At 40.5% G+C, this 24,739-nt stretch overlaps 1 protein-coding gene across 1 annotated transcript in view; it reads left to right on the top strand.

The window, feature by feature from the left end:
- The window catches only part of Lpin (phosphatidate phosphatase LPIN), a 79,582-nt gene extending 55,242 nt beyond the window's left edge, over nt 1-24,340 (top strand). Inside the window, exons 9-16 of the mRNA XM_080279272.1 lie at nt 3,940-4,087; nt 5,259-5,490; nt 7,591-7,758; nt 9,242-9,475; nt 10,129-10,405; nt 10,926-11,152; nt 12,020-12,123; nt 24,184-24,340. Coding sequence (XP_080135398.1) covers nt 3,940-4,087; nt 5,259-5,490; nt 7,591-7,758; nt 9,242-9,475; nt 10,129-10,405; nt 10,926-11,152; nt 12,020-12,123; nt 24,184-24,340 — 1,547 coding nt within the window. The remainder of the gene's footprint in view (nt 1-3,939; nt 4,088-5,258; nt 5,491-7,590; nt 7,759-9,241; nt 9,476-10,128; nt 10,406-10,925; nt 11,153-12,019; nt 12,124-24,183) is intronic.
- Nucleotides 24,341-24,739: the final 399 nt, after the last annotated feature.

Consider the following 24,739-nt stretch of genomic DNA (forward strand, 5'->3'; position numbering starts at 1 on the left):
TGTCTTTCTTTCCTTCATTCTTCCCTCTTCCTTCTGCCTTTGGGTGACTACACTCAGTGACAAGCCAAATGGTTTCCTGTACACCTGGAAACCATTTGCTACACTGGGTGATAACCATATAACCAAATTTTGGCGCTTGGTGGTTTAGTGAGTAATTACGGCGCTCCAATTGGATTGAGCTGGTGAAGGTTTATATCCAGAGGGTGGTTGGGGTTTATTGCTCACATAATGCCACTCAGGGATGAGTGAGGCTGGTCACTCTCATCTTAAATGTCAGGACCAGCATGCCTAGCCCGGGCTCCTACGCTCCTCATGGGTCAGTGTAGGACCTGTGTGTGTGTGTGTGTGTTTACCTAATTGTGATGTACAGGAAATGAGCTAAGTTCGTGGGGTCCCATCTCTGTTTCTCAGTAAGTCAAATTTAGTTTTGAACTCGTTTAAGTTTTTAGACTGGATGATCTCGTTGTCCAGGCTCTTCCATAGGTCTGTACATCTATAAGGAAAACTATATTTCTTGATATCGTTCAAGCAGCTTGGCTTCTTCAATTTCATTCTGTGTCCTCTTGTTACTCTCTTATCCCCTACAAACAGATCTTCTTTGTCAATTTTATCTACTCCCATCATGGTCCTGAACACCGCAGTTACCGTATGTCGCCTCTCTTTCTTCCTTCCTCTAAGGAAGGCAAATCCAGCATTTCCAGCCTCTCTCTGTACGACAGATCTGCCAGACTGAGGACCATCTTGGTTGCTGTTCTTTGTATTCTCTCAGTCTTGTTTATATCTTTCTTTTTGTGTGGAAACCACATTACTGCTGCATATTCTAACATGAGGCGGATCATGGCCACTATCAGTTTTTTCATTTCCTCGTCCCTATAATGGAATGATGCTCTTATATTAGTCAGGAGTTTATATATCTCTCTAACTGTCTTGTTAATATGTTTTTCAGGTGACAAACTATCCTGCACCACCACTCCCAAATCTTTGTCTTCTCTCGCTTTTGTGATTGGTTCATTACCCATCAAATAATTCAGTGATGGCCTGTAGGTACTTTACCCATTTCCAGTATTTTACATTTCTTTTCATTGGATTTCATTTCCCATATCCAGCTCCAATTGTGTATCCTTTCCAGATCCTCCTGCAGCATTTTACAATCCTCATCAACCTGTACCTTCCTGAATCTTTTCATTATCAGCAAACAGACTTGCATAACTGTTCACTTCACCTACCATATCATTTACGTAAATCAGGAACATTACTGGCGCCGACACCAAGCCTTGTGGGACTCCACTTGTTACTTCCCTCCATCCAGACATCCTATCCTTTGTTACTGTCCTTATCTGTCTGTCTCTCAAAAAGTCTCTCATCCATTCCAGGAGGTTCCCCTTCCGTCCTCCTATATGCCACATTAGTCTCTTATGGGGTACCTTGTCGAAAGCATTCTCCAAATCTAAATACATACAATCCACCCAGCAATCTCTCTCCTGAAGCACGTCAATCACTCTTGAGTAAAAACTCAACAAGTTGGAAACATATGACCTTCTGTTTCTGAATCCAAACTGGCTATCAGCCAAAATATTCATCTCTTATAGATATTTTACCCATCTATCTTTCAGAAATCTCTCACACAATTTTGCGACCATGCTGGTTAGGGACACTGGTCTATAATTCAGGGGTTCTTCCCTGTTTCCTCCCTTATAAATTGGTACCACATTTGCCCTCTTCCAATCTTGAGGCACTTTTCCCTTTTCCAGAGAACACACAATTAAACTGTGAATCTTATCTGCCACTTGTTCTCTGCATTCCTTCAGTACCCAATTAGAGATTCCATCTGGTCCTGGGGCTTTCCTTACATCTTGAATTTCCAGTAATTTATATCCTTCCTGTACATCCACTTTTATATCTTTTATCACTACATTTCTAGTCACCCTCTCCTTCCACAAACTCCTTTTCATTAGTGAAAACTGATTGGAAACATTTGTTCATTATTTCTACTTGCATTGCCGCATCTTTATAATCCTCTCCTTCAACTTTTAGTATGGTGATTCCTTTCTTTTGTTTCAGTTTGCCATTGACAGATCTATAAAACAGTTTGGGTTCATCCTTACATTTGTCTATTATACCTTTTTCAAAATTCCTTTCGTCCTCTCTACGTATTCTTGTTTATTCATTTCTAGTTCTTTTATGTTCTTCCTTTGTTTTGTTGTTACCTCTCTTTCTCCAATTGTTCCATGCCGTGTCTGTCCCTTTTTTTTGCTGTTATACACCTTCTATTAAACCACTCCTTTTTCCTGTTTTCTTTCCCTCTTACTCTTGGCACAAATTTTTTTACTCCGAATTATAGAGGCCTACAAAAATATCCCGCTTCCTCTGTATCCCTCCTGTTTCTCTGACTTTTCTCCAATTTGCATTTTCAGAAAATTTTCTCAATCCTATAAAGGTTGCTTTCCCAAAGTTGAATCTTCCCTGCCTATAAAGCTCGTCTCTTGGCTTCACGTTCCCTGTTATCATCTGGAACTCAGTGACCACGTGATCACTTTTTCCAATAGGGCACAGATATTTCAAGGATTCTGTTACATCGGGTTCTTTGGTAAACAGTAAATCTACAGTAGTCATGCTGGTGTGTCCTCCCCTCGGAACCGTGTCTCTTCTTTGACCCATTGCGTCATCACATTGTTCATTGTTATATTTAATAATATAGTACCCTATGAATCTTCGCTGCCTCCTGAGTCCCATTCCTCCCAGTTCACCTCTTTACAATTGAAGTCACCCATTAAAATTATATTGTTGCTTTTCTCAATCTTTTTCTGTAAATAACTAGCCATATCTGACAACATCTCCTGGTATTCATCATCACTCCATGCTCTTGTCTTAGGGGGAACATACACTACCACCATATCTCTCTTGCTATTCTCTCCAGTTTCTAATTTCATATTTATCACTTCAGCCCTGCCTTCTCCCATTTCCACAATATCTACATTTATGTTGTTCTTCACTGCTATCATCACTCTTCCTCCCGTTTTTCTTTTCTGTCTCTTCTTCACAGTTTGTATTTACCATCTCCCATATGAACATCAATACCTTCTCTTAACTTGGTCTCTACAAAGCACATAACAGGTTCATGTACCCTCAGAAAATTGTTGATTTCTACCCTTGCCGATATTAAACCATCAACATTAGTATATCCCACCTTCACATTATTTTTTATGTTTTTTATATCCTTTTTTCTCCTTCTCTCCATTGGTACCACTGTGTGTGTGTGTGTGTGTGTGTGTGTGTGTGTGTGTGTGTGTGTTTGTCATTAGGCAAACTGTGTCTGAAGTGCTTGGTAATTTTAAAGTTTGTTTCTGGGTTATGTTAGATTTTTATGTTACTGCATACCATAACAGAATGTATGAAAATGAGATTGCCGACAGACATATAGTTTGTTATGCATGACAGTTGGCACAGATAAGGGTTGTAGTATGATTGACATAACCCTTTTGCTGCTAGGATTTCTCAGGCTTTTTTTTTTTTTTTTTAATAGATGGTGTGAGATTTGGTTTGGAAAGCGAGGAATGTGGGGGGGGGGGGATGGAAGAAGTAGTGAATTGATACTTGCACTCACTGGCTCACCAAGCAATGAGAGGGAATCCTGACTACACCTCACACTGAACAGTATCAGTAGTTAGCCTAAGAAAAATTCCTAGGTGCAGCGGCAGTATTCAGATCACTCAGGATAGTTTTTAAGCCTTTGACTGTGTGGAATGATTTCAGTCTGACAGAATATGTAGGGTTAACTTGGTTATAATACACAAGTGCACCAGTTGAAGAGGAAGGGTTAAGGATATTGTCACACTGCATTGTTTTTTCTTTTATAGGACCCCACTCTGATGCATGCAGGGACTTAAGCAAGACTTAAAAAAATCTTTGGGTTGAAGAGATTGTGGATGTTTGTTTCAGGGCTAAATGTGAAGGATGAGGATGCCGAGTCTGGGAATGGGCCATCTTTACCCCAGTCACCACACAGTGTGGAGGGTGCCATTGGTGGGCCTAAGGTTTCTAGTGACTCTGACTTCGAGGACTCAAGACATCCCATCTTTGACTATAAGTGAGTTACCATCTGTCTCTTACAACAGAGGAAGGAAGGAGAGGAGATTGTGTTGTCATGAACAAAAAATTCTTCATTAATCTATTGTTAGCATTGTGTCCTGCTTCCACACTTCTCATGGCTCTCTGAACATCAGAGAGTGTCCTTCCATCTCACGCCTTTGTTGTGCATGTGAAATTACTACTGAGGACACATAAAACCAGAAAACACTTAGCGAGTGCATATCTCCGCCAATATCATTGCAGAATCCGGATCTGGATCCATATCTGCCCCCAAATTTAATCAATTCTTTCTTGGCCCGTGGCCCATCTTCCACAAAATTTCATCGAAATTCATTGAGAACTTTTGGAGATATCATCTGGACAGACAGACAGACAGACAAACATGTGTGAATACACGACCTCCTCCAACTTCATTGATGGAGGTAAATAATTTCTTATAACACTTTACATCTCCACAGCCAGCAGAGAAGTGTTGGCAAACTTTTGATCATGATAATATGTGGAGATGCCTCTGTTGTCAAATTCATATTCCCAGGGAGTTCAAACAGCCACAGTCTTGATCTCCCTACCCCTTATGAACATGGGAATTTGGGTAGTGGTGAGTATGATAGAAAATTTTAAACACTTATACCACTGCATGAACTATTATTTTTGTATGTACTTTGCTTATTATGTGAAATGTATGATTATTTTAGTGTATTGTACTGTTGAAATGATATTTTGCTGATGTTTCCCCAGAAGAGATTTGGGTAGGGTGTTTGCTGTAACATTTTTGCACTTGGTTGTCTAATGTTTAGAACACCCTGGTCAGAATTACAGCCTTACATGGGGGGGGGGGGTGATTTCTCAAAAGCTGACTGGAGGTTTTTGATCATGTAATGCCACCAGGGGGATTTGGCTGATCATGCAGTCTTATGTATATGATACTGGACTACGGCAGCCTTGCATCAGACCCTAACACCCTGAAGGAGGTAACATGGAATTGTGTATTGTTGTTTTATTGTTAACAATTTTGTGTACCCAGATCTAGAGACATTAGTAGAGACTGGGCACAGAATAAAGTAAGGTGGAGGAATGCTGTCAGGTAAACCTGTCTGACTCATGCTGCATGGAAAGACCAAACATTATGATGATGATGGTGATTGTCTTCCTCTTTCCCCCTTCCCCAGAGGTTACCATGATGTAGCATTCTCTCTGTGTGGCCGTCTGTATGAGTATGAGAATGACTTCCCTGAGAGCCTGTTCCTGCAAAGCCTTGTGACATATGATGACTTCTGTGAGAACCCTGGCCTCCTGCAGAACCCTGACCTGGTGGTGAGGCTAGGGGGACGCTACCTCAACTGGCCCACTGCTGCACCTCAGCTTCTCTCCCTTGTCCTTTTCCAGCGACCCCTGCCTCAGGTAAGCTTTTTTTTTTTTAAATAAAAAATAAAAAAAAATCTTTCATTTGACCTTTTTCAGCAGCTGCATATTAGGTATCAGATTGGAAGACAGATTCAGGACCCAACTTTTCTATTTTATTAACCCATTGAGGAACAGATATTGCCCCTAGCATAAATTAAATATCCCCCCCTCCAAGGGGATTGGCAGAGTATAGGAGAAGTATTACTTCGGCCAGCAGTCCATTCAGATGAACATGGGGTTATTATAACCACAGTAATCCCTCTACTATCCGACGTAATAGAGCCAAAGGCATGTCCAGAAAGTGGTCCCGTCCGGAAAGTGGGCCCCTGGCTCCTGGACTGGTACTTAAGGACCCTAACCCAGCCTAGCTTTGAAAGCCACCTAAACAACTCGCTACCGGACATGCATAGCATCTATTTAAACCTATTTAAGACCCTGTTCACACCAATAATGGACGTAAAGCATGAAATAAATGATACGGAACCAAAGAATGAGGAATTAGAAGTGACTGTACCACAGGAAAGGTACTTACAGCACGTCTGTGGCCACCTTCTGTAAGGCTTTGACATGGTGAAATTGCTCTTGAAGCACATACAGTAATTCATTGTTGTGCTGCACTTACCGGTAATTCTTTGCACTGTGAATTATAATTGTTTAACTGCACATTGTTCTTAACTGCGCCAATTCAGTTTCAGCCGCCAATTTGCACTCCACAGTTAATCCTTTGCACTCTAAATTCTAATTTCTTAACTTCACAACACTGTAAATTCCCGTGTGGTCTAGTGTCGCGGTATTGCAGGTATTCACTGTTTATTCACAAAAAACGAGCATGTGTGGCTTCCATTGCGATAAGCATCTACTCACGATCTAAGTTAGGCAGTAACTGTTGGACAGTGTTGGTGACGAGGAAACAGAGTTGCCAGATCGCAACGGCCACATTACCAAACTCCTCAATTTTCATTGTGGTTGGTGGGGGTGCTCATCATCCACTTACTCAATATAGTGTTGCTCTCAGGTGTCTGCCCTGTCCTCTCCTCCATCCTTCTTTCCTTCCATCTTCTTCTGTCTTTCTTTCCTTCATTCTTTCCTCGTCTTTCTGCCTGCGGGTGACTTTACATTCGCTCTTCTGTCTTTCATTCCTTCATTCTTTCCTCTTCCTTCTGCCTTTGGGTGACTCTACACTGAGTGACAAGCCAAATGGTTTCTTGTACACCAGGAAACCATTTACTGTGCTGGGTGGTAACCATATAACCAAATTTTAGCACCTGGTGGTTTAGTGGGTAATTATTGTGCTCCAATCGGATTGAGCCGGTGAAGGTTTATATCCAAGGGGTGGTTGGGGTTTATTGCTCACGTAATGCCACTCAGGGATGAGTGAGGTTGGTCACTCTCATCTTAAATGTCAGGACCAGCTGCCTAGCCCCGGGCTCCTACGCTCCTCATGGGGCAACGTAGGATTGGATGATGGATGGATGGATGGAATTTTTCATTACCAAATTGGTAAAGCTAGCATTTATTCTTCACTAATTATATATACAAGTGGAAATACATGTAATTACTCTTCTTATAATTAACACCATGTTGATTATTTTCATGCTCTATAGGCTAGTAGATTAATCAGAGAGAGCAGACAGTGCACCAGCTCCATCCTGTGTATCCTCATACATGTGAAAAATCCATTTGGTAATGCATTATTCTGATTCATTACCAAACAAATTTTTCATTACCGAATTGGCCCACATTTGGTAATGAAAAATACCAAATGGCAACCCTGACAAGGGAGAGGGGAGGGGGAAGAAGGAAGGAGTGACTGAGCCGTGGTGTATGCTGTTCGGCGCAGTGCGGCAATTTCAAAGGGTGGGAAAAAATTAGGATTTTGGGGGGATTTTTTTTTTTTTTTCGGCCATTTTTGGGTTCTGAAGGTCCAGGTCCACAATGTCCGGTAAGTGGGGTGTCCGGAAAGTGGGCGCCAGATAGTATGGGGATTACTGTACTACCGCTGCTGGATGGAAGACAGAGTGTACAATGTTGATGATATTAGATGGTAATAGTAAGTGCGAACTGCAGTAATACAGAATAGGTAAATGTTTCCTGCAGAAAGTGGCAGAGGATCTGAGCAAGGAACACATGCCAAAGAAAGAAGTGCGTAAGCGATCAGCATCCCGTGGTTACTCTTGGTTTTCATCCTGGCGCCGCAACAACCAAGACGATGACACCCAAAATGCCCGAAACCTTAAGACATCCACTCAGAAGTCTGACGCTGAGGTGAGGTCATTGCTGTGATATGTATTTTTCTTATTATGTCCCAAATTGTGCTAGAGAGGGACACCTTCATTTGGTTGCACTGATATAACTGTGTGATTCAGCTGGTTGATAATACAGATGCCCTGCAACTCCCTCCTTGTTTCCAGAAAGTAGGAAGATTAAGTATAGAAGAAGGGCAGCTTAAGCCTGCATTCAACTGGGTTCATATTTCAGATGAGCCAGGGGCCACAACAATAACAATACCACCAATGTTCCAAGTGCTAGTAATTTCTTCAAAAGAATTTGAACTACAGTCTTGAGAAACAGAAGGCCAGCTGTTATTAGTATTGTCCTTAAGTCTTCGTGTGTATTGTGTTGAATAATATTCATGGTCCAAGTATTAGTTTGTTTTATGCCAACCTGCTATATGTTTGAGAGGTGAACAATCGAGCAGTAAGGTTTAGATCACTGTTTCTTTTCTACAGATCACTCATTACATGCCTCCATTTCATCTTAAGTTTATACTTTTGCTTTTTCATCTGTGTACAGTAAGTTATTATGTCAGGGATGTGTTCCAAAAGATAAAAAATTTCATACAACTGGTACTGTATATTGGAGGAAGCTGGTAAATCTTCTTCACTGGTAGCAGCAGACCTTTAACCCCCAAACGGCGGGCTATTTTCATTGCAGTCTTCACCTCACTACGGGCATTTTCATCAAAATCATTTGTTTTCAGACCTTAATATCTCAGAAAGTGTAGCACGAAGGGAAACAAATTAAAGACCATATTACTCACCAACTCTTCCTCCTGTGAATGAAAGTATCCCCAGGTCTGTAGGTCATTGTGTTGATGAGCAGTGACATGAGGAAGAGAACTAATTTTCGGCTCCAGAGCAGGACGTGTTCACGTGTCTGCCCTCAGCACCAACTATGGCTTTGCTCTCAACGTGATAACTTCTCTACTGCTAGATAAACCAGACACTGTTGCATCCAAGTTAGGCCTTATGGCACTATCACTGAGCCCTTTTCTAGTATCCTTGGAAAGAGGCTTGACAGGGTTGGATGATGCAAATTGGCTACAGGCGGCATGGATGGAATTAGATAAATAGGAACCTGAAGACATCATTGTACACCTGGCAGAAGCACAGGACAGACTGACTCTTGCCTGTGTACTATGGAGGGATTCCCTCCCTACCCTTGGGTGATGAGATGAAATGGCTGGTGGTTCAAATGGTGGTGGGAAGACACTTGCATGTACAGCCACTACCTGGCGGCCATGTAGCACCCGGATTGTGATGTGTATAGACATCACCCAGCAGATAGGGGTTAAGTAGACAGTCATAATATAAATGTGGACTTACTGGAAAAAATGATAAAATAACAAAGCTTTATTATATTTGCTTTTCATTAGCTTTTTCCTAGAATCCAGCAGTGTTTCTTCTTCAGTTTATCATTTTGCATTCTCATCACTGTTCATAATTACATTTCAGTTACTTTATTCCAGAACACAACCAGTGATTTAGGTGACCCAGGTGTGATAGAGGTGACAGCAGCTGAGACCCAGACCAGTCTCCCAGGCACCCCCAGAAAACAAGGACCCCGCAGCCGCAAGACAGGGATGGCGGGAGGGCCTGGGGGCACCGATTCATCAGAGTCTGAGGACCAGGAAGAGAGCAAAGAGCGGAGGCCTTCTGGAGAGCGGTTCAAGAAGAGCCTCAGACTGTCCTCAGATCAGCTGGTGAGATACATGTTTAATATCTTCAGTCTAGTGATGCTCCTATTTTTTTTTTTTTTTTTTTTTCCAACTTAGTAAGGAACTACCAGCTAATGAAAGAGAGAAGGCATTCTGAGGGACACTTCAAAAACAGTTTAAGACTATCTTTGGATCAGCTGGTGATATACATACTTAACTTTTTTTCATTCTTTGTGTCTGCTTTTCTACTGTATCTATCTCTGGCTGGTTGGTTGTCTCTCTGTCACTGTATCTATCTGTCTGTCTATTTCTGTCTCTGCTGTCAGACACCTTAGTCCAGAAGGGGTGACTCTAAACAGATTGCCTTCTTGTCACCCTGTCCTCCATCATCAGACTGCCTACTGCCCAGCTCACACCTCTCTTAATCTAATTAAGATAAATATTTATCCCATCAACTGCTAGGGTTTTTCTCAGCTAAGCAAAATCATCTGGGGGAAAGCGAGGCAAAAGAATTGTTCCCAGAATTGTGGGGGGTTGAATAGTGAATGAATGAATGTGTGTGTCCCATTTCATTGGGCATGCTATTAATTAGTTCTTGTATTATATTTTTTCTCTTTTCTTACTGTTTGGACTCCACATCACCTTATCTTAGTGTGGGGAAAAGTGTATGAGATAATAATGATGTGTGGTGTCCACAGGCAAAACTCAAGCTGCGAGAAGGAAGGAATGAAGCACTGTTTTCAGTGACAACCGCTTACCAGGGCACGACCCGCTGTAAGTGCCATATATTCCTGTGGAACCACGACACCAGTATTGTGGTTTCGGACATTGATGGCACCATTACCAAGTCGGATGTGCTGGGTCACATTTTGCCTATCATTGGCAAGGATTGGGCTCAGAGTGGCGTGGCTCAACTCTTCACCAAAATCAAGAACAATGGATACAATTTTCTCTACCTCTCTGCCAGGGCCATTGGTCAGTTAACTCACTTTTTGAACCTGATACTGTACTTTGTCTCTCTGCCTTGTTATATATATGACCAGTTTCCTAACTCCAGCACAGCAGTATTTAAGTGTAGTCATGAAGTGTCTTTGTATACTGGTAAGAAGAGGTCTGGTATGATGTAATATACAGGGTGTGCTAAGGCTTGATGTAGTAGCATAAGGAGGTAACGTGTGGGCCAATTTCATGGAAAATTAGCATACCAACATGAGTCCAGTTCCCAGGTGCCATAGAGCTACAGTTACTGTATAGATGAAGTATGTGGGAGACCATATTTGTCCATAAGGTCATCAGTGATTATAGCTCTGTAGCAACTGTGAATTGGACCGATATTAATATAGATGTTTTAATCAACATTAGCTCAAGAATCACCTTCTGAAGTTAGGACATTGCCCTGGAGCACCCTTTATTTCTTCAGTAGATAACCTGACTTACAACAATGAGTACCATATTTAAAGGTTCATTTATATTAAGAATTGTTGTCTGCATTCAGGTCAGGCAAGAATTACGCGTGAGTACCTGAGATCTATAAAACAGGGCGATCTCTCTCTCCCGGATGGACCACTATTGCTCAACCCAACTTCACTGGTGCAGGCTTTCCACAGGGAGGTTATTGAGAAGAAGCCTGAGGAGTTCAAGATCTCCTGCCTGAGGGACATACAGGCCCTCTACCCTTCAGACCGCAATCCATTTTACTCTGGTTATGGCAACAAGATTAATGTGAGTGTAAATACAGTAATACAGTATCCTCTTGAGATATATTAAGTCATATTCTAAGTGTATTTGAAGATTTCATAGCACCTCTTCCTTACTGATATATTTTGTACATTATTATGCAGTACTTTAGTATATGTTATTAATCAAAGCTTGACATTCATGCAGTCTAATCTATCTATCTACAGTCAGATGCTATAATCTCCCAAGGCATGGCCGTTTGTCTTTGGGTTACCTGTTTTATGGGGAGGGGCACTAACCCCTCATCAACTCTCTTTTTGGCTCGTAGGGAACATGTATGGGTTAGTTATATTGTTACCATCCAGCATTGTAAATGGTTTCCTGGCTTAAAGGAAACTGTTAGGCATGTCACTTAGTGTAAAGCCACCTGAAAAGAAAAGAAAGTAATAAAAAATGACAGGAATGTTGGGAGAAATTGAAAGAGGAGTACAGACACAGAAATAGAACAATAAAGGTGAAGGAAGAAGTAGGTAGTACTACATTGAGCAGATGGATGATGGTTGCAACCACCTGGAAATTAAGTGCTAAGGATGAGGTGCTACGAATCCACCTATGACATCTAGAATACAGTCCATTGTTTGAAGGACAGCATCGTGCATCATGTTTATGAACAAAATCTACATGAACCAGATGACTGAGGGTGTAGGAAAGTATTTTGATTTAAGTAACCTGCTGAAGAGATAATTTTTGTTCTTGTTTTATATTCATCTTTGGGGATGTATTTTACATTAAGATCTTTTGACCTCATCACTCCTAGAATGAGTAAACTGACTTTTTGGCATTGAGGATGATATATGAATGAAGTCATTGTAGTTATTTGGAATTTACTATAGTCACTTGTCATTTCCTCAGGACGTGTGGGCATACCGGGCAGTGGGCATCCCCATCTCACGCATCTTTACCATCAACCACCGGGGGGAGCTGAAGCACGAGCTCACTCAGACATTCCAGTCATCGTAAGTTTTGTCTGTCAGTCTGTCTCATTGGCTATCTGTATCCAGATGCCTTAATCATGGAGAGGGTAGCCACAAACAAAATGCCTCTCTGTCACCCTATCCACCTTCATCAGGCTTCCCTCCCTTCAACTCACACTGTCCTTGTTTAGGTAGCTCTCTAGGCCTTCACTCTACCTCATCCTTTGTGGGATTAGGGCGTCGGGCTATAGATAGATAGATAGATAGATAGATATATATATAATATATTGAGGGAACGAGGATCGTGTTGAAAGAAGCTTGATTGATTACATTCTCGTAGAGAGGTCGATGATGGGAACTGGTTGCTGATACAAGGGTTGTGAGAGGACGTGGAGGTCTGTCAGATCATATGATTGTGGTATGCAAGATCAAGCTGAGAGGAGTGAGGTGGATCAGGAGAGAGAGGAGCAGTCAGGGAGAAAGACTGAAAGTTGAGAAGCTGAAGATCAAAGAAATGGCAGATGAATACAGGACCAAAGTAAAGGACGAGTTAGAATTACTGAAAGGGAATGAAATGGATCTGGACAGACTGTGGAATGCATATAGGGATTGCTTAGTTAGGAATGCTAAAGCAGTGTGTGGTATGGCAAGAATAACAACAGAGAAGAAAGGTACGGCATGGTGGGATGAGGAGGTAAAGAGAGCGGTGGAGGAAAAGAGGAAGAAGTGGCTAAAGTGGTTACAGGATAGGGGTTCATTTGAAATAAGAACTGAATATGTTGAGAGCAAGAAGCACGTAAAGAGACTAGTGAAGAGGAAAAAGAAGGAGGTAAATGAGGGTCTAGGAAGAGAAATGAATACGAACTACTCTGAAAATAGAGAGTTATTCTGGAAAGAGGTGCGGAAATGTAGAAGTGAAAGCGGAAAGAAATGGGATGGTGTGAAGGATGCAGGTGGTAGATTATTAACCCATGGAGATGAAGTAAGGACCAGATAGAAAGAATATTTTGAAAGCCTGATGAATGGGGATAGAAAGAGCAGAGCAGCTGTAAACATGATTGGTTTTGGGGGTGTGCAGAGAAGGAATGCAGTGCCAGGAGACGTGACACTCACACAGGTGAAGAGTGCTGTGAAGCGGCTGAAAAATGGGAAATCAGCTGGGGTTGATGAGGTGTATGCAGAGATGCTTAAATATAATGGAGAGAATGGAATGAAGTGCTTGTTGGAGATAAGTAAGAAGGCATGTATGAGTGAAACTGTGTACCTGCAGATTGGAAAAAGGCTGTGATTGTACCCCTGTACAAAAATAAAGGTGATCGAAGTGAATGCAAGAATTATCGTGGCATAAGCTTACTGAGTGTGGTAGGGAAGGTATATGGAAGAATTATTATAGAGAAAGTATATATATATATATATATATATATATATATATAGGCAAACCCCAGTTTAACGATGCAATTGGTTATGTAAAAATCCATCACCAGGTGTTTTTTTTTTATCTCGGGGTAAATTTAACATGTAACGTTTAGGGATGCGTTTGAGAGTCGTGGGTTTCCCCCCCAACAAAGTCCTAAACCCACCCAAATATGTCCAAAAAAAAAAAAGAAAAAAAAAGAAAGAAAGTTTAACGCCAATCTAAATGGCCCAGCAGCTGTAAAAAAAGGTAACCCAAGCCCAAAACCAGTGCCGGTCTCGTTTGTGCCTGTTCAGGGTCTCTGGAGAATGCAATCTCCGACTCATATTCAAACTCGGTAGAGAAGAAATAGCACACTTATATACAGTCCCACTATCAGATGGTCCCGGGACACTTAGATAAACATCTGTTATGTATAATAATAATGTATGAATGACACAGAATCGTCCAAGGTGCGAATTGTTGTGACGGAGAAATGTTGATGTTTGAGGGGGAATTCTCTTGGGGAATGGGATCAGTGATTCGATCGGGATAGCCTTTTCAGTGGCCCCTCTTTATGTCATTTTAGTTACTGGTCTGGTTGCTTAGCCCATTTATTTTTTTATCTTTTATTTTCCAGCATTTACTTAGAAATTCCTTTGTATTTTCAAAGCATATCCCATGAGCAGCCTGAATGTAAACACATAATTTATCGATCGATGATGCGATCAGGATAGCCTTGTCAACGGTCCCTCTTTATGTCATTTTAGTTACTCTTGTGGTTGCTGAGCTCGTTTATTTTCTTCTCTGTTATTTTCCAACATTTATTTAGAAGTTCCTTTGTATTTCAGAGCATTTTTCCTTGAACAGCCAGAATGTGAACACATGATTTATCACTCACAGTTTTTGCCAGTGCATGAAATATAAATTCTTTAAGGCTTTCATAATTAATGATATTTATTTAAAATTATTATTATGTATTCCATGATAGGTTAGTGTTCAGTGGTCAGACACGAAATATTCTTTGTTGAGTTGCTTAGTTGTCCACACTGTTCTGTATCTCGTCTGATGGGCAAGAATCCGAACCCCAAATGACAGTGTTCACCTGTAACTAAAACATTAATCTAAGTCTAAAAACAGTATACAGATCAGCCTAAACACAAAATTTAAGTCTTTAAAAAAAAAAAAAAAAAAGGCAAAATCAGGGGTAGGCCTACGATAGGCTGGGTACGGTGAAATTTCTACCCTCATCGCTATTCCAGGGTATCACATTTAGTGGTATCATAAATCGGGGTTTGCCTATATATATATATATATATATATATATATATATATATATAGCTCCATCCATACATCCATCATCAATTTCCCATGTTGCCCCATGAGGAGCATAGGAGCCCAGGGCTAGGCAGTTGGTCCTGACATTTAAGATGAGTGACCAACCTCACTCATCCCTGAGTGGCATTACTATATATATATATATATATATATATATATATATATACACTCAAACCTCCATTTAAGGGATTTCGGATTTAAGGGACTCCATATTCTACCTGACAAACGGACAAGACCATTCCAAAATGTTACGTAATGTCTAAGTTATACGCATCAATATGTTTCTTTATACAGTACCCATAAAATAATATTCATAATCAAATAAATAAGTAAGATTAGTGAAACAGTCATTCCATTTCATAGTAAGATTGTCTTTTTATATGGTAAAACAGTGGACATTTTCAAGTAAGGGACAAGGTGATTCTCCATATAATCCCATAATTCGAGGTTTGAGTATATATATATAACCGGTATATATAAATAAACCAGAGAGGAGATTTTTCAGATTGCAAGCATTGGGTAGTGTGTGGCCTTCATTAACCCTTTCATTAATATCACCTGAAGATACCAAGAATGAAATATAAAATACATCATCAGACTGAATTTGGTAATATTGGGACTGAAATGTCTACTTAATATAACTCCATCAGTCTGGTAATGGAATTTATTGCTATCCTTTTGTTCTCTCTGGAGGATTTTAGTCAGTGAAGGACAGACTTCTCAGACTGGAAAGTTGGAAATAGACTTCATTAACCCCATCACTACTGAGGTCTGTGTAGGTTTGATAAAATCATCTGGTGATAGCAAGAATAAAATATAGAAATACTTCACTGGATTGAAGGGGTTAACTTGGCAAGGACTAATCATTCACCCCCTCCCCCCTTCCCCATTAAATATCAACTGTGTGAGAGGGACATTTCAGAAATGCAGTATCTACCTTTCTCTGTGCTTTTGTGTATACTGGTATGTTTAAGTATAAGATATTCTCTCTCTCTCTCTCTCTCTCTCCAGTCATGCTCATCTGCATATCCATTATTCCATTGTTATCCTTGTTTCATTCTTTGTGTACAGCCATATCTTTGTATTGTTTCGATGCTGGAGAGGGATCCCTTCCCATGGTGATACCAGTATATTCAGAAGGCTGCATTGCCGGGTCATGCAGACATCCCATAGTCCTTTCCATATTCTTTGAAAGGTGGATGGTGGACTGAAGAAGGGTAGTATCATAAGCCCACAGTCCAGTGGGTTCACATCCAGATGAACCTGGGGGACACAACAACAACATTTTATATTAACCAGTCATCTGTACCTCTGTACTGCTCATGCTTGCTTATGACAGCCTTACCATAACCCCTGCAGTCTAATATTATTTTATTTTGTTATTGCTGTCACAAAGTTTGATGCAACTTAGGGTAGTTTTAGTGTAGTACAGATAATGATGAATGCTGCACCTAACCTTCTTGTTTGAAAGTCTCACCTAAGCTGAGTAAAGTCATTTGCAGATAGGAAGAATATACTGTACTGAAAAGCATGTCATCAGAATGAGGTGGTTAACCCATAAAGTCTGATTACAGGTATTTCCATTTTTTTTACATCTCCCAGGTGAAGATTCTATTTAGCTTAGGCAAGTCTTACTTAAATGAAGGGGTTAGATATACAGTATTGGTAGCTTTCATTAACCCCTTCAATACAAGAGTCTCTTCCTGTGTTATGTAAAATTGTTTTGTGTCTGCAGGATTACATTTACAATAAAAATACATACTGGCACTGAAGGGCTTAACAGCAACCACTAAGCTTCACTACTCACTCACACTTTTACCGACTCATTTGCTGTTGGCTGCCTGGCATGAATTAAACCAATCTCAAAATTTCTTTAATGTGTGGTGCAGCCATTTATTTACTGATGCATTTAATGTTATTTCTTCCTTCATGTAGGTGTTACACTGCTGTTTGTTTTATGTTAGTTTGATTGTACTGGAGTAATGTATAACCTTTGCAGGTGATACGTAAAGCATTGTTCATGTGTGTGTGTGTGTGTGTGTGTGTGTGTGTGTGTGTGTTTAATTTCATAAACTGTGATGTATGTGGGTAAACAACAATAAGTGCTGAGGTAAGAACACTTTTACAAAGAAAGTTCACTGAATTTGTTAGTGTATTACGGTATGAGTATGTGTGCATGTGTGTGTGTGTGTGTATTTTCATAAACTATGATGTATCTGGGTAAACAACAGCAAGTGCTCAAGGCAGAACACTTTTGCAAAGAAAGTTCACTGAATTTGTTATGTATTGCAATGTGAGTTAAGGTGCTTCAACAAGATGTGGCACATAAGGGTCTGTTTCCAAGGGGTGGTTGAGGTTTATTGTTCACGTAATGTGCAGTGGTCACTCACTTTAAATGTTTGGACTGAAGGATGTATGGATAGATGGATTGATGGGTGAATTATGAAGTAGTTAGCTATGTAGTAGTTAGTTAGTACGCATATGTGCCATTGTTTGTTCTCAGCCCCTGCTTGTCTGTCTCAATATCCCTCTGCCTTTGACATTCAGTCTCGTAAATGCAATATGTCCAGCCGTTTTGAAATGAGGGGATCCTGAATCAATCGATCATTCTCTCTCTCTCTCTCTCTCTCACACACACACACACACACACACACACACACACACACACACACACACACACACACAACTTTTTTGAAGACTTCCAGTCTTGGCCACTTTATTATTTAAAAAAAAAAAAAAAAAAAAAAAAAAAAAAAAAATACAGGGAAGTCATAGCCAAAGCTTCACACTGAATGAAGACCTGTTTTCCATTGTTCTGATCATTCACATCTTTGGTAGACTGCATGATAAACATTCCCTGATGTCACCATTACTTGCGTAGCTGGACTAGCAAAGCTTCAGACTACCACCTGAACACTGGAGAATAGGTCATCATTTGGCGTGAAACCCTGGATACAATTTCCTTCCAGATACAGCACATTTGTTTTAACTTCATGAAGATCCCAAACCTCTTTTACCTCAGTTCATGGCCAGGTGTATAGTTGGTGTGTTTTTACATGCTAGAACTGTGCCATTCCCACAGTTTGAAAATTTAGTCATGGTTGCACAAAATTTGATGATCCTTTTATGAGGTAGGAATGAGTCTCCTTTGTTAGAAGTCAGATCCACCCTCCAATCTGGCAATATTTGGCCATCAGGTGAGCAGAAAGGGGTTAAGAATCATCATCAGGATAGAGCATCTGCACTTTAGTAAGATTGGAGTGTCAGTTTCACCAGTAAACCAAGACACTTATACCTACCTCAAAACTTAGGTTCATCAAATTTCATGCAACCTTGACTCAGCACTGGTACTTGAAGTAAGGAAGTACCTCAATTCTGTCTGGTGAAAATAAACTGACTATTGTGTAGTAATATAGGAAGATTCATTTCTTCCTTATAACTAAGGTTCATCAGAATTTATGTAACCACAGTTTAATGTGTAAGTTGTGGGAGTGACGGGTTTCTCAGACGAAAACAGACTCGCTGTAGTGGAAGGAGTACTGATCAGAAACCTTGTCTCATAAGTTTATATTAGTTCCATGCAGTGGATAGGTTCTGTGTGGTTTGTGTTAGGATTAAGTATTACTTTGCTTGTAGTCATTGTCTGTCGCATGGCTTTGTAGTTCTTCCTTTGCTGTCAGTAAGGAAACTGTCATAATATTGTATAATGTAGGTGTCATAGTGAATTTGGAAGAAATATCATCAGCAGGGAAACTGAATGATGATACAAATTCTTGATGAAGAAAGTAGATTAAAGAGTAAAATTTAGATGCATGGCATAATCAGTCTGTATCTTGCATACATAAGACATGTTGTGAAACTGTAATTAATTGAATACTTTTCAGTCAGCGTGTGTGTTTTTGGTACAGTTGGGGGCAAAAGTCTTCATCATCATCATTTCCAGTGTCTTGCTCCCACCTGGTAAACCTCAGGCAGGGGTGAGCATGACAGATGTGCCTCCAGGCCATCTTATCCATACATGCCTCTCGCACTCTGTTAAACACTCCTCTTTCTTTACCTTCTCTTTCACCAATATACTGTTCCACTCTTCTTCCACATCACATAAGGCATGCCTGTACCAGCACTGCCCTCAGACTTACTTAAACAAATATTCTTTGGCACCCTGTTTTTGTACATTCTTTGTATGTGTACACATCATCTCAGTGTATTACTCTTTGTCCAAAAGTTTTACTGCTACAGTATTCCACCGTGTCTGCTTCACACATAGGGCGTGTTTTTTATATTCCTAATGCATGGTATCAGAGAGAATCATGTATGGGCAGAGAAAAATACAAAGCCTCTCTCAGCTTAGAAGTACGGTACTAACTAGCAGAAGAAAGTGAGAAGTAGAAGAGATGAAATATTAGCCAAACAGTGAGCCCTTATATTTCGCACTATTTGGGTTTGCGAATTTACCCTTAGCACAAAAGCCCAAAATTTCCAAGAACTTATGTCTCACGATCAAGAATTCACCTTTCGCATCAATATACGGGGTGCCAGTGGGCAAGGCAATCGTCAGCTGTTGTCCGCCATGTTGTTTGCACAGTTCCTGCCAGCTGTGTGACTGTGTATGGTGCCCTGATAGTGATCATAGCCTGGGTCACTTTTTTTTTTGCCTTCATTCAGCTTTTGTTCTGTGGTCTACCTGTACTGTATTATGGCTTCCTCTTCATTCATTGGAGGACTTGGTAATAGTGGTGATGGTGAAATACTGGGGAGTTCAGAGGATGGAGGCAAGAAAAGAACGTCGTGAGTATGGAGTCGGTGTGAAGAGGAAAAAGTACTCAGTAGAGGATAAGGAAGATTTTTCTGGCTGGTGATCCCTTTATTTAATGTTTTCTAAAATTTTGTCATTGATATGGTAGTCACTTATTCTGGTATACTGTTTGATGTGAATTATATCTCAAAAGTGAGAAAAAGAGTGACTTTGGGAGGGGTTCTAGAACCAATTAGATTTTTTACCGTTGAATTAATACTTTTCGGTTCACGAAATTCAGGTTTCGCGCCAACCTCATGGTATCAGACACGAAACTTAAGAGCTCACTGTACTTTTGTTCCCAACTGTACATGTCAGTCATAGAACTGAAAATTTGAACAGTGTTAGTAGTTGAGTATGAAGAATCACTGTTGTGCACAAGGAATTTTACTCTTGTTAAATTTGGAAAAACAAAATATGGAAAATGCAGTAATTTTAAAGGGGTTAAAGAAAACATTGACTTAGCCTGTAACTGTGCAGTGCTTTTGTATATGTAGTATTTTTCTTTGTTTTGTAATAGTGAGTATGAGATTTATTGCATTGATCTCACTGGATTCACAGTTTCATTGTTTGGATTTTTTTTTTTGGGGGGGGGGGAGTAAACCATCTTTAAAAAGTCTAGTTTAAGGTGTACTTTGGGATAATTTAATGACATGTAGTTAATTTCAAAATGCACTTCAAACAAGTAGATTCTAACATGACGGTGTTTTAGGGCACTGCAAAGGGTTTGTAGGCAATCATGCAGTTTAAGTATGACTGCAGTTTTTTTTTTTTTTTTTTTTTTTTGGGGGGGGGGGGGGGGGTCCACCAACTGTTTGTGGATTTTGCCATTGACAGGAATATCAGTTATACATCGCTGCAGATATGGAAGGGCCATTCTGTTGTCAGCTTAAGAGAGCACGGTGTTTGAAGCCTAGATGTGGAATGATTGCTTAAGTGTGTTCTTTAACATGGTAGCATTATAGTTTAATGAATATAATGATGTAGATATGGTACAGTTGTTTCAGGAAGCTCTTGGTAACCATGGCTTTAGCATATGCCATCTGTTAACCCCTTGAACCTGAAGACATCTTCGTATAATTTTTGCCATCTGATTTTATTCAGCTTTGGAATGGACTTTGAATTGGAGGGTATTGCCATAGCAAACCCCTTCAGTGTGAAATTTTGTTTCAGAATTGAATAAAATTGCCTGGTGACAACAAAGGTAGACTAAAAAGGGTGTCATCCAGATTCAAGAGGTGAAGTCTGTTAACCCTGTGTAATAAAAGTATCATTTATCTTTGCAGTTACATACGGCAAAGCACAGTAGTCGATGAAACATTCCCCCCAGTTCCAAAAAGTCTGGATTATTATTATGGTGATGGTGATGGTGATAGTTGCCTGGAAGATGACAGTAGTGCGAGTGAGAGTGGGGAGTCAGCAGACAGTAACCTTGATAATGACTGGTTTACGTATTATCCTCCCTCAAAAAGCACTCAGTCAGTGTATTTCTAATACGACAAGAACCACTAGTGAATGTGTATGTAGAAATTACCAGCAGTGGTGAGGTGGGTTCAAGGCTTACACACAAGAGCTGTTTCACCAGTATGATAATATGCGCAATAACTGTTTTTTTTTGTGTGTGTGTGTATGTGTACATTGTGCAGAAAAGAAATCTGCTAAATAGTAATTCACAAAAATTATGTGGAAAAGAATCATCAAGTGGATATAGAGGAACCTGATGAACCATTGATATGGTTTCAAAGAAGGTAGTGAAGAAAAGGTCCCAAGAAATGGGCTGCAGCATGATTACTGAGGCGATTGATCCAAATGAGATGAATAATTCCACTGTGACGCCCCAGTCTGAGCAATGACAGGGTAAGCGTCTGGTATGCAAGCAACAACATCCTGTGTTGTCACCTTGTTTGCCACTGCAACCCATTTAACACAGCCAGCCATCCTAGCCCCTTACTTTTGCTTGCACATAGCTTGCTTGCAGAATAACCATAGTGCTAGAAAGGGTTACCTTCATGTGGTGGCACCAGTATAACTGGATGGCTTGCTTGTGCTAGCATTCCTCAGCTACCTTCTTATACCCTGAAAAGAGGATGGGGGACTGCAGAAGAAGGGTAACTTCAATGTGCAGTCTACCAGATTCATGTTCAAATGAGCCTGGGGTCACAACAACAACAAGAATATAACCATGAAGTGACAGACAGGTGTCAAGTACTACATGGAGAAGTTGGTTATAGGATTTTCACAGAAAAGTTTTGCTTTGAATAATATGAGTTCTTTGACTAACTTTGCCAATGGCTTGTTTATTGCTCCCGGTGGCTTTTCTTCATCGCCATTATGACCTACTACTACTCAGAGTAACAGATGGTTGGCTACATCCTACACTGGGAAGTACTTCCATGAAAATGAAGTGTTGCTACAAGCTTGGTAACTAGTTGCATAACCATCGTTTTTTAGCAAGAAACTCAGTCACAAGTAAATAGAGTCAAAGTTCAAGGTGTGAGACACACATTAGTACAAATCTTAGTACTTCTCTTAAATTTCATTTTTCCAAACAGTTGGTGAGTAATTAGCTGGTTTTGTCACTTGGTTTAGCTTCCAGCCCAGGGAAAACATTAGCTCTGTCATGGTCAGCCTCAGTACTGACATTCCTTAGAGGAAGCATGGCATCTTTTGGTTTGTCACCCTGGAAAGGTTTGGGTGGTGATGATGCTGATGATGGCTATACTGCAAGTAGTTGAGGATGCAGCAGCATCCTGGGTACTCTGATCTAACCCAAGGCTGACTATTGAAACTGTAATTTCCGTCAGTTTCTCTGTGATGGCCATATTGACACCATTGTGTGTGTCTGGTAGATGCTCACAGGAACTGTATTGGTGCTATTTATATGCTATTGCAGCATAAGACTGAGTTTTGTATTCAGAGTGGCTCTGGAAATTTTGTAACACTTATTTCTTGGTAATTTATTTTCTACCTCAGCATCCTTGTGTATGTTGTTGATGCAGAGTATGTCATTATTAAAATGATGTGAATAACATGCAGAAGAATACTAACACCATCCTTTTCTTTGGACATGAAATTGCATACATCCATACCATACCATCATCCAATCCTGCATTGCCCCATGAGGAGCGTAGGAGCCCGGGGCTAGGCAGTTGGTCCTGACATTTAAGATACAAAGAAATAAAAAGACAAATGGGCAAGAATAAGAAAAGCCCTTCCCATTCATGCCTAGCTGTCATTCTGTTTCATTCATGTCACAAAAATGGTTGTGCGAAGGAAGAGTTAAAGGTATAATATGCAAAGCGAATTGCTGAAGAAGAGGTACTGTATTGCTTCCTATGCCACCCAGAGTACAGCCCAGAATAATAAAAAAAGAGATATGTAGCATGAACACAGTTTGATTTCTAATTGCTAACTGAACTAACATTATAATACTGACTCTATGAGAGAATGTCAAGGAAAGGAAGAACAAAAAAAAAGCATGAAACTAAATACTGTACTGCAGTATGTGCATTTACTAACTATATGACTGTATATGCTAACGTGCATTGTACTATTTAACCAGTAAGTAGTGTACAGTGAAACTTACACTGTATTAACTTCGTATGATTTATTTTGGTGGTGGAAATGTGTTCTCTTTTGAAGGTCATGTTGCTGGTGACATTATTTTAGATTTTTTTATACCTGGACTTGTTTTGTTTTTGAAGGCTCCAACATGTTTGCATGCGTCAGTCTTTGTCACCTTAGGGCGGATCTTCGTGCCGCTTGATCTCTGGCAGCTCCCCTATTCATATTTAAGCCCCATATTGTAGTGGGAATTCAGGTTATGTTGATGATGATGATGATGATGATAATAGGGGAAAACAGTGCTGTATGGGCATACTATGGACATGCAGTACAGTATTTGTCACTTGAGAGGGAAGCTAGTTGTCAGTAAACAAGATGTTACATGACAGTGTTAGGATCCCTGCTCCCACCCATGGAAGTGAAGCTTTGACTTTGTTGGAAGGATACAATTCAGGTGTGAGAGGAGTGGAAATAAGTTGTTTGACAGGAGCATGTGGAGTTACATGGAGACACACACAGATAAATGAGAACGTAATTGGAAGTGTTAGAGGTAGTGTCTTGATGGCTTAGCCATGTAGAGAGAATAGAGAATGAGAGATTGACCAGGAGAGTGTATGTGAGTGAGGTGGAGGGAAAGTGTGGGAAGAGGGAGACTGAGGATGAGGTGGAGGGATGGGTGGAGAGGTAAGTGCAAGAGGGTGATGTGAGTTGGATGGAGAGCAGTCTGATGACAGAGGACTAGAATCATATTCCATTGTTAACCTCTGGTTACAGATCAGCATTCTAGATAAAGAGATGGCGGTTGTGGGAAAAGTTAAGTGGATAGAATAAAAGTAAATGTCTTTTCCCCTCCCTGAAGATCTTCTGACCTGGGTGACATAACAAGCCATATCTTCCTCAGAGATGGCAATTTTAGGTGTGGATGGGAAGCATTCAGGATAGAGGAATGGCAGCTGTAAGCCAGATTTACATTGACAGAGTATTTAACCTTCTTTTCCCCTCTCTCCATTAGATATTCCAACCTGAGTGACATAACGAACCACATGTTCCCTGCGGTGGGTCAGTTGGAGGCATTGGCTGAGTACTCTAGTCTGCAGTACTGGCGCACCCCCATGCCTGATGTTACCAGTGAGATTGAGGCTTTACTGGCTGAAGAGCGGAGCAAGTAGCTGGACTCATCACCAGTGCCATGCACAATGAGGTTGGTCTGTCAGGTTGTCTGTTAATCTGTCTGTCTGTCTGTCTTCCCCTACCTATCTACTTACAAATACCTACCTATCACTGCAGCCTGATGCCTTAATCCCAGCGGGGGTTGCCCATTATTGTTCTCTCCTCCATCATCAGGATGCCCTCTCTTCAACTCACATCATGCTCCACCCGATCTGTCCACCTCATCCTCAGTTTCCCCCTGGCCTCTTCTCCTCCACCTTACTCACATATACTTTTCTAGTTAAATTTCCCATTTCCCATTTAGTCGTGGGACAAAAGTACACCTAATATTTCACCTCTTTTTACTTTCTTGTGCAGTATTTGTGATAAGTGGGTGCATAAGAGATGTAATGGTATTA

Source organism: Coenobita brevimanus, chromosome 8 (genome assembly GCF_032717465.1).
Source record: "Coenobita brevimanus isolate Jiangsu-jjx chromosome 8, ASM3271746v2, whole genome shotgun sequence".
Lineage (NCBI taxonomy): Eukaryota > Metazoa > Arthropoda > Malacostraca > Decapoda > Coenobitidae > Coenobita > Coenobita brevimanus.